Here is a 10,504-nt window from a genome sequence, read left to right on the forward strand (position 1 = left end):
ATAAAAATCAAATCATATTCATAGGTGTCTTTTTATATTATCTTTTTAAATCGCCTTATGTTTCTTTTCCAAGGAGCAGCGTGCAGTGGCATCTAGCATCATAGTTGCTCATTGCACCTCACCTTACTTCCCCCCCTATACAAATATACTTGTCTTGCCCTGAAAACAGCTCAGGACTCAGACAGTCACCAGTAACAGGCAAACAGCCAATCATTCAGCAGCTGTGTCGTTCGGTTGCAGTAGTTGCCATGTTGGTTTGTTTATAAGGGAGTAGCATGCAGTGAGAAGCCAGGAGAAGAGTATGTAGAGGAAACTGGCACCAGTAGTATAGTAATCCACGGTAATACTGTCGTGTAGAATTTCTAGTATAGTAGGAACCGTTACGATCTGGCATCGCAGGGCCTCGCGGGGCACCGCGGGGCACCGTGGGTATTGTGCAACTCTAGTACTGAACTCTACATACTAGGGAACCCTAAAGTTATCATCCACATGGTAAAATACCTTAGCTAGCTGGGTCCAGACAAGCATCATGACTGGCAAACAGATAATAATGAAAAAACTGGAAGGCCCAATATTTCAGGAATGGGTCTCAGAACTGGGTAAGGTGGCGGCATTTGAGAAAATATCATACAGTCTGATGAATGAGGTAGACAAGTACAATGAAAAATGGGGAAAGTTTCTGCAATTTCACTCATTCCATGTGATTTAATGTACTAATTCCCAGACTTTTTTTTCCCTATCCTACTGTTGTTAAGGTGTATTCCATCTATCTGTGTCGACCTCTGTCTCAACAAAGTATCTGTACTTGCAACGTATGTGTGTATATGTGATTGCACACACAGGTGTGTATGTGTGTGCATGTATATGTATTATTTTTTTATTTTAAACCTGTCACATTTTTGATTTCACTATATAGGTAGGATGAAGGTGGTGAGGGCGCTTCAGAAGTAATCACACGGACATTATATTATAGACACTATTCTATTATTTAAGGATGGTGATTCCTCATGTGACAATGGTACAGTGGACACTGGACAAACTTCTATGCTGAAGTTTTACTTCAGATAAACCAACGCTGCCTTGGGCCTCTTGTTTTGTTTTGTTGTTGGTGGTGTTGCTGTCGGGTCGTCTTGCCCACAATTTGTTTTATGCTTGGAAGTCATTTTATTTGTATTGTATAACAAATAAGAAAATAAGTCTTAAGATAGCTGTTCAACTTAGACATGCACAGAAAGAAAGACAGAAACTTTTTCTCTCACTTGTTTCTGATCTAATTTGTGAAGAAACTGAAAAGAAGTCCCTGACATTGTTGCTGTCGTTCCTTGTTCCCCTCAGAGCGTTTCAACGTGTTCCTCCTGCCCTGTCCCAACCTGGACATCTATGGGGAGTGCATGATGCAGATCACCCATGAGAACATTTACCTGTGGGACATTCACAACCCTCGCACCAAGCTGGTCACCTGGCCGCTCTGCTCGCTGCGGCGCTACGGACGCGACGCCACCCGCTTCACCTTCGAAGCCGGACGGTGAGACATGGGGAGGGTGGAGGGTGTTTGATCATTGCCTGACCCCAGATAAAGAAAGGTTACGCCACACACATACAGAGGTAATGTCAAGTTATGGACCACACATCCTTTGTTATAGCAGCCTGTGTTTAAGATGAAACACTCAACCTTTCTCTGGACTCACAACCACAAGGTGTGTGTGTGTGTGTGTGTGTGCGTGTACAGGTCAGTTCAAGGATACCTCTCTCTTTCTCACACACACACACACACACACACACACACACACACACACAGCTAGCTTTTGTTGGGCTGAGGCCCATACAGAGATGGATTGAATAGATTAGACGATGAATCAATGCTGGGCCAGACCTCCTTATCGCCTCCTCTTTGATAAGACCTGACGAGCTATGATTGGGTCAGCATGCAGATAATGGTGTGTGTGTGTGTGTGTGTGTGTGTGTGTGTGTCTGAAACAAACCAAAATAGCAAGGGAGCCCTCTGTCTGTGGGTGTGTCATACTGCATCACTCCCCATTGTTAACATTTATTATCAGCCTCACAACATGAACACAGTGACGTGCATTCACTAAATCCTAAACAGACATTTTCTGTAGTAGAACCAGCAAAGCAGGCGATGCAATGTAAAAACTTTGTTACACAAAAGAATGCTTCCATGGTTATAGTGATCATAAACCATATACATTATAGATGGTGAATCATTTTAGCATTTGCTACTTTTTCCACTCTTGAAGATTCGCGTCACCGTTTTGGAAAATCATTTCCAAAATTCACAATAAAATAACAGCACCATGAATTACATTTATATATATATATATATATATATATATCTATATTATCATATATATACTCTCTCTCGATATCTATCTATCTCTATATATCTATTATCTCTATACCCTATTAATACTTTAATCCTAAATGAAGACACCATAGATCACGCGATGCTTGGCACTCCAATCGCTTTAATCAAATGTAGGATTTTGTTTGAGGTTTTTTTCTAGGGTGATGACATAAAATATGACAACAAAAATTGGACGCTTCATTAAAAAACCTCAAACCTGTATGAACACTGTGACCCTTCTATTCCATTTAGCTTCATGATTAATGACAAAGTATAAAGATAAAGTCAAAGTAGAAATAAGACAAAGGTTTAAATACTCCTGAAACGCTCTCTTCTTCTGTGCAGAATTGATCATATTATATTATAGTTATAAGAATGAATGCAGGGAAAAGCAGCATTGTTGCAGCGAATAAGACAAGAAAGGGAGAGCAAAGCACACAATGATTATCGTCCCCTGTGTTATAACCGTACAAGCTGCCTCTTTTTTGTCACATCATTCACCCATCCACATCAAAGGCCCCAATTTTTCCTGGATTTCAGCTCTTCGTGACAATAGGGGTTTTAGGTTTTTTTCTAAAAAGAGTTCAGAAGTTATCTCATGACACTTTCCATACAGAGCAGGTCTGAACTGTACTCTTTATAATATTATTTACAGAGACTCAACGATTCCCACCATAAGCAAACACTTGCAACAGCGGCAGCAGTGGTAAAGAAAAACTTTAACTTTAAGAGGCAGAAACCTCGAGCACAATCTGAATGATGGTGGACGGACTGTAATAATGATAACTACGATTTTGATAACTTTAAAGCAACAATGCTTCATGTTCTTTAGGCTGGGTCGATTGAACATACACTGCCATCTGTATTTTTGCATTGGAATTTGTTTTTTTTGGAATTTGTGTCCTTGTCTGAATTGAACAGCATTTAGATCAGAAGACACTGAATCACTCCCTGAAATCTCATATTGATTACCATGGTACAACAGGAGTTGGAGCTCACTGAAGGGTTTCCTTAATAACACTGCATTGGCCAGTTTGTCAACTACAGCTGTTTTCCACACTGGGCTCATGCTGAGTCATTGTTGTGTGTAGGATGTGTGACAGCGGTGAAGGCCTCTACACCTTCCAGACCAGAGAGGGAGAGCAGATCTACCAGAGGGTTCACTCCTCCACGCTGGCCATAGCAGAGCAGCACAAGAAGGTCTTGTTGGAGATGGAGAAAAACAGCAGGGTGACAGCCTGGCACACACACACACATAGATCCATATTTATTATTGGTAAAAGACGTCACGTATAATTTAGTGTAGATATTCATATATAGTTTATTCATTATGGGAAATGTTATTTTCCATATTTGTTGAATTTTTGTTAGAACAACCTCTGAGTGTGGCCTTCAGGAACAGGAACGAGTGAGTGTGTTTAGTCTACAGATGTTATATTGTTCACTTAGTAACTGACTAATCTCAAGTGTAAGTTTCAAGTCGTTGTCCAGTGCAGTCAATGCAGCAGTTTGATTAATCCCAAATTTGTTTTGGAATTTGTAATTCCTATTACAAAGGCCTATTGTATTAATTCGATTATTCTGTAAACTCGCAGGACTCTGTATGTCAAAGTCTAGCTTTAAAACCTTTATTATTTCAGCTTATATTGTGGTGCATATCTCTGGTTATATTAATTTAACAATGAATGAAATGATTTGTGTAATTCCAATAGGAAATTTGTGGGTCCAATTCTGAGCAGCAACAGAAATGTTTTGTCCAAGGCAGGTTAAATGAATCCAGTCAGGACTGGATGCAGTGGAAATCTTTTCACAAACATACTATAAATAATACAAATATAACAAAGGTTCTATAGATCAGTGGTCCCCAACCCCCGATCAATCAGTACCGGGCCGTACAAGAATTAATTAGTTATTTCTGTTTTATTTATTATCTTAGTCTCCCGCAAGTGAGGAGAATACGGTCATTTCGAAATAAAAAAACGTTTCAAAATAAAAGACTGCTCGACCTAGACTGGGACTATAATAAAGGGGGACTTACTACTTCATCTACAGTTGGTAGGAGAAGAAGAAAATATTAAGTATAAATGTAAATTACAAAAGATAATTAATTGTGCGAGGTAGTTGTTAATTATTTTTGGGTTGATAATTTTAATTTAATTTTTGACTCATTGGATTTCACGGGCAACAAGCTACAATGCCTACTACATGTTCTCCGCCTACTACATGTACATGCAGTAAAATTGTCAAGCGTTGACCGGTCCGCAGTTAGGAAAAGGTTGGGGACCACTGCTATAGATGGTAAGTTAAAATGTTGATGAGCACCAACTAGTTCCTGGGTGGTAAACACTCTCAGTGATAGTTTGTGGTTGTACTGTATGTACTACATCCATAATCAGTGTGTTACCTACAGTAGATGGCAGTTGGCACGTCTCCAGTTCGGTGAAGCAGACAGGAGGACCAGCATGAAGCTGAGCAATGTACTGCTGTGCACCGCTATATTTAGAACATTTTCAGAGCTTTACCTTGCTGTGAGACAACTCCAACAGGAAACTGAGGCTCGGTCTCACTCTTTTAAAGCCAAGTCATTTTACCCCATCACACACACACACACACACACACGAGTTGCTGGTCTACTGCTGCCTTGAACTAGAGCAACTAACTAACAAAGTCTCACAACAACACAGACAAAGTAATCAGTGGAGGCAGCAGTGTTCTGTCAGGTGAAAGGAGTCAAAGGGGTCTGGTGGATTTGGAACACAGCAGTATATTGTTTAGCTTCTGTGCTGGTTCTCCTGTCTGCTTCTACAAACTGGGCTCATGCTGACCGACATCCACTGCACATAACACTGACTGTGGATAAATACACTGCAGTATATCTGAGCTAACTCTTTAATACTGCACTCATGGTAACAGGGTGTTCATCACATCCAGCTGTGGCAGCTTTCAACCAACGACCCCTTACAATGATTTTAGTTGTGTTAGCAATGTGATAGAAATTCAAAACTGTTAATTGTGATAATTGATTGAAATGATTAATCAACAGTGCTCTTTATGTTAAATTCATGATGTTGTGTGTGTATATGACTCCCAGTTGATGTCTGTGGGTTCAGAGCCTGGCTCCTACCCCTGCACCCCCACTGCCATCCTGCCCCGATCCGCCTACTGGCACCACATCACTGGAAACCAGACCGGCATGGATCCTGGCAGCGGTAAGCTACACATTTATGTGTGTGCAGCATAAAACCCTGACATCTGATTGCTTGTTTTTGTACTTCATTTCCTGGCTCCAAAGGAGGAGGAACTACAGCAATAACACCATTTGCAAATTATATGAAAGTTTCTCTCTAGAGCAAGTTTTTGGTTTGTCTGTTCTGAGCTACTGTAGAAACACGGAGGACCCAGGGCATCTGTTAAAACATAAGGCTCATTAAAGTGACAAAAATGTAATGATTCTTATTTTCAGGTGATACACTCATGAAAACAGAGTAATGAATATTATATTCCATTTCTGACATATTCTGTAAACAGAGTCCCCTAAATTTGTCTACGTTATTATCTTGTCTTTATTTCATTTTTCTGCTCCGTCTGCAGGTGATGCTGCAGAAGACGACCTGCTGTCCACCCGTCTGCCTCCCGATCGCCATGCCACGCTGCCTCTGGCAAACACACACGCACAGTCCCAACCACACATACATACACACTCCCCGACACACTACCCCACATACCCTGGACAGTGACACACATACACAAAAGAAGACATGGACATTGAAATAGAAGCAGACAAAAAAACACACATAACCGCATGCATGCAGGCACACACAGTTCATTGAACAGAACACACACTCTCTGTCTTTATATTAGTTTTACAGCCCAACATTACACCTCACAGGAGATGGTGGAGGGAAATTTTCTGAATGCAGAAAGCAGGATGTAAAAACTGAATTCTGCAAAAGACTGTGACAAGATTGGGCTTCCTTACATCACTGCAGCTCCCACGATTCCTCAGTAGACAGAGGACATTTGGAGTTTCTTCACACACTTCCACAATGAACCTCTGCCAGGCAGTATGGCATATGTTGCCTTATGATTAAAAAAAGATCGGAAAGCTGTCAGTTTGCTTTAAAATACCCAGGTCGTGTTGTGTTTCCACCTGTGCCACCGTGGAAGGCGTGGTGAAAAGCCTTAGAGCTTAACTTGATCGATGTCCATCAAATACATATGAATATGACTTATCAGTGTATGTATATTTATTATTGGTAAAACTGACATCACATAAAATTTTGTCTGTTCTGACAAAGACAAGTTTCATGGAGAGAACACTGTAATTTGGTCCTGATGAGGGGAAAAATGTATTTCCTTTAAAAAGATGTAATTTCTTTTAAAAGAAATGAATCTAGTTAATCAGAAATAGATATTCAGATATAATTCATCCATTATGGGAAACTTTATTTTCCATACTTGTTGCTTTTTTATTACTACAACTTCAAAAACATGCATCAAAATCAGATTTTGACTGACTTCACCTTTTCACCCCACCTTTGAATGTGGCCTTTTGGAACAGGTACGAACACTTTTGCGATGTGTTTGATGACACATCGTCTGACCTAGTTCATCTGAAGCATATAAAGGCAGAAAAAAACACAGACTAAACTATCTTTTTACCAAGCCACCCTGCTACATTTGGTAATTTTTTAGTGAGGAATCTGTGAAATGCCAAATTTTGGTCAAATTTCCAATGTTTTTATATAAAAAGGCTGGAGTTTCAGATGATTTCAGATAACTGCCATTGGATTAACATCAAGAGTGTCCAGTATGTTCAACTGAATACTGCATGGACCAGGCCTGCATGGTGCCTTAAAGCACCAAATGGACTGTATCATCAAATACACTGACGCCTAGGATTCCCATGTGGAAAGGTCCCAGTGTGCCGGTGCCAGCTGACACACTTATATGAAGAACACTTGATAATTTCACTGTACGTTTGGATCAATGCCTTTGATTTAGCTGATAACTGATGACTTTGTGGTTACTGGATCTGTTTGTTGTGATTTTGAAATCCTCTGAACTGTGGAATCAAACTGTGATCGGATTCATTTTCATTTTTATTCCCCCTTAGAGCTTCAAACGTTCTCTGGGATTACACCTCTGAGTAGCCACACTTCTATTGAGCTATATTTGCACAACCCTGTTATTTTTTAGGTTATTCAATGGTTAGAAGTGGAAGAGGCTAACAATATAGACATTAACATATATGGATTTTTGAAAGCCCATACTGATGCCATGTTTGAATTGAACCTGCCAATAACAGATATTTAGTGTGTTTACATTTGACCCTTTGAATGACAGATAACACTGGAGAAGAACAGGGACATGAAAGGCAGAGTCAGATGATCAGACAGGCTTTAAACAAACCTGAGAAATCAGATATACACAGTCAGATTAAAACTCTACTTGGAGATCTCCTACCTGAGGAGCTTTGGTCTGATATGGGTTTGTCTACTTTCAAATATTTCTCTTTTTCTTTCTCCGACTGTGTAGTTGTGTGCTTCCATGAATGGCATGTGTTTTACAGTAATAATATATCCATTGCCAAGTGGGGAACATTAGTAACAATGGGTCAGGTTTGGGTGTCAGGTCAGGTATGATGGAGGAGGGTATGGGAAGGGTTCTACTTTCAGTTTTAGGCCCAAGCAGTTGTGAACACAGTTTTCAAATAAGGAATTATTGCCAACAATTTAGAATGTGGTTTCGATTCAGCTGCTCCACCATAGAGATCCCCACGGTCAATCATCTCCATGAGATCTGATGGTTCACATATTTCATTTGGCACTTTATAGGACTTGTATGCAGGATGCCCTTCCTGACGCAACCCTCCCCATTTATCTAGGCCTGGGACGGGCAATTAGAAATGCACTGGCTTGTGAACATCCAATGTTTTGGGAAGTAAACCAACCTGACACTTTATTCTCTAAAATACATATATCTCTGGATCTAAAAGTATGGGCTGTTTTTTTGATAGTGACCTACAGTACAGCGATGGTAGAAAAAATACGACCTAAAGGCTATAATGAGGGCCTTTAGGTCATGAGCACAGATAAAGATTTACTGTAATATTACGATAACTGTCAACCCTGCAGATGACCACTCTATCATGTGAGCCACAGTCAGCTCAAACAACGTGATTTAGGTCATCTGGTTAAAGTGTGGGCTTGTTAACAGCCTGTCTGATCATTTCAATGCAAGTTACTTTTGATCCAATCCATATTCTAACATCCTGTTAATGATTTTAGTGAGTACAAGGTTGAAATTCCCCGAAAGTATGAAAATTAGAAAACAGAATTATCCTTCAATAATGTCCTCATTCACAATCAGGTGTAGCATTATCATCTTTGACGGTCAAAGTCTTCCAAAAACACAGTGTTGATCAACTCATTGTCAAAATGTATCATAGTCAGGAGGACACCGAACCCTGTATGGATGAAACACTGACTACATGTTCTTGTGGCACTCAAGCATGAATGATTCTTTGAATCTCTTTACAGTCTTCTCATTGTAACCCTAAACTTCCCTCTTACCCACCCTGCCACCCCAAACCTGTCCCCAAACCATTTACGGAGGCTGTCAAAGGACAACGTTTCTTAAAGACAGCTTGACTTTGCTACATACTGCCTTTGCCTTCTATTACATTTGGCCAGACAAAGAACTTAAATATTTATTTTGTTGCGACTTTAGAGGTGAGCTAGTGTAGAAAGGGAGACGACTATCATGCCGAGGAGGACGGGGCTGCCAGAACAAGACAAAGTTGGATCATGTTTTTCTCAACCGTGGGCTCATATGGGAGAGCATGCTTTGATTGCTGCCTTTTTAATCTGTCCTAAGGGTTTAAGAGCTTTCACCACAGCAATGGGACATCTGGGAACATACCGACCACCTTCACATTATTAGAAAACGCCTCGTATATGGATAGTGTCTAGATCTGAGCGAGCCTGATTAATGCTGGAATACTTGTACAACTTGCATCTTAAGATTTGTTTTTTTTTTAAGTCATTTTAACATGACAGGGCTACGCATTTTGTTTGTTTACATTATGTACGTTGTGTATTGTGTTTAAATGTCTTTTGTGTACTGTATGACTTGAGTTTTCCGCCCTCTTGAGTGAGTCTTGTACATATTACTATTTATTTCATAAGAGGTGTGTGTGTGCGCGTGCGTGTGTGTGTGTGTGAGTGTGTCTTGAGAGAGTGTGACATGAGGAACTATTGAAATGTGTTCATTGAAAATGCAGAGCCCATGTTTTTGTACCTTGTAATGTTGATCAAGCAGTTGTCAGTGTGGATCTTTACACATCAATCTGCACCTGAGCGAACCACACAAACACATCTAGAATCCTGTCCTCTGCACCGTGCCCTGTCGTAGCGTGAATGTTTTTGGCCGTTGATTAACCACAGTCATGTCTTCTCTGCTCATGCCAGTGTCATGCTGCTGTTTTTGTTTGTTTTTACAAAGAAGCTGTAGCAGAGAGGTGTTTCATAAAGAAGCCTGAGACAAGCAGGCCGTATTGTGAAAAGCCTGTCTTGAAGGAGCTCAATAAACTGAACCAGGATTAATCTGTTTCATAAAGCAAACTCGGAGCTGAACGAGACCAGGCTGAACCTAGTCTGAACAGCTTCTTCATGACTTTGAAACACAGGCCTGAAACATCGAGCACAGATCATGTCGATGAAGAAAATGCACATGTAAAGACAAAACTGTGACGTTCACAGCACATTTTAAAACAGATGATATAAGGAGGAAATAATAAAGCAAAACAAAAAACAAAAAAGACAAATGAAACTACTGCCATGAATGAAGAAGACAACCTTTGGCAGCATGACGCAGACCAGCTGGGAAGTCAGACTAGTAGAAATGTACCCAGGCACATAAATGTTAGCTCAGTTTGTTACAGCGCTCTGCTTGTAAACATGCCATGCTCATTTCAGATCACGTATGAGATATTTGAATCCCCCCTTGTACAATGAAAGTACTGTTCAAATCCCTTCAGGCAGCCAGCCTGGCTGACTGTCTTACCAGTACTCTGAGTATCTCTTTCATTTCTTTAAATTACAGACAGAAAATAGTGAAAATGCTGTGTCCATTAAGACT

General features: G+C 40.3%; 1 protein-coding gene across 2 annotated transcripts in view; it reads left to right on the plus strand.

Annotated features, from left to right (window-relative positions):
* The window catches only part of dok4 (docking protein 4), a 72,716-nt gene extending 62,559 nt beyond the window's left edge, over nucleotides 1-10,157 (plus strand). Inside the window, exons 6-10 of one of the 2 annotated variants that reach the window (XM_027281144.1) lie at nucleotides 1,336-1,525; nucleotides 3,018-3,068; nucleotides 3,454-3,592; nucleotides 5,454-5,571; nucleotides 5,954-10,157. In XM_027281144.1, the coding sequence (XP_027136945.1) occupies nucleotides 1,336-1,525; nucleotides 3,018-3,068; nucleotides 3,454-3,592; nucleotides 5,454-5,571; nucleotides 5,954-6,099 (644 nt within the window). In that variant the 3' untranslated portion in view covers nucleotides 6,100-10,157. The remainder of the gene's footprint in view (nucleotides 1-1,335; nucleotides 1,526-3,017; nucleotides 3,069-3,453; nucleotides 3,593-5,453; nucleotides 5,572-5,953) is intronic. The other variant, XM_027281145.1, reaches the window with a different exon arrangement.
* Nucleotides 10,158-10,504: the final 347 nt, after the last annotated feature.

The sequence above is a fragment of the Larimichthys crocea genome, chromosome VIII (assembly GCF_000972845.2).
Source record: "Larimichthys crocea isolate SSNF chromosome VIII, L_crocea_2.0, whole genome shotgun sequence".
NCBI lineage: Eukaryota > Metazoa > Chordata > Actinopteri > Sciaenidae > Larimichthys > Larimichthys crocea.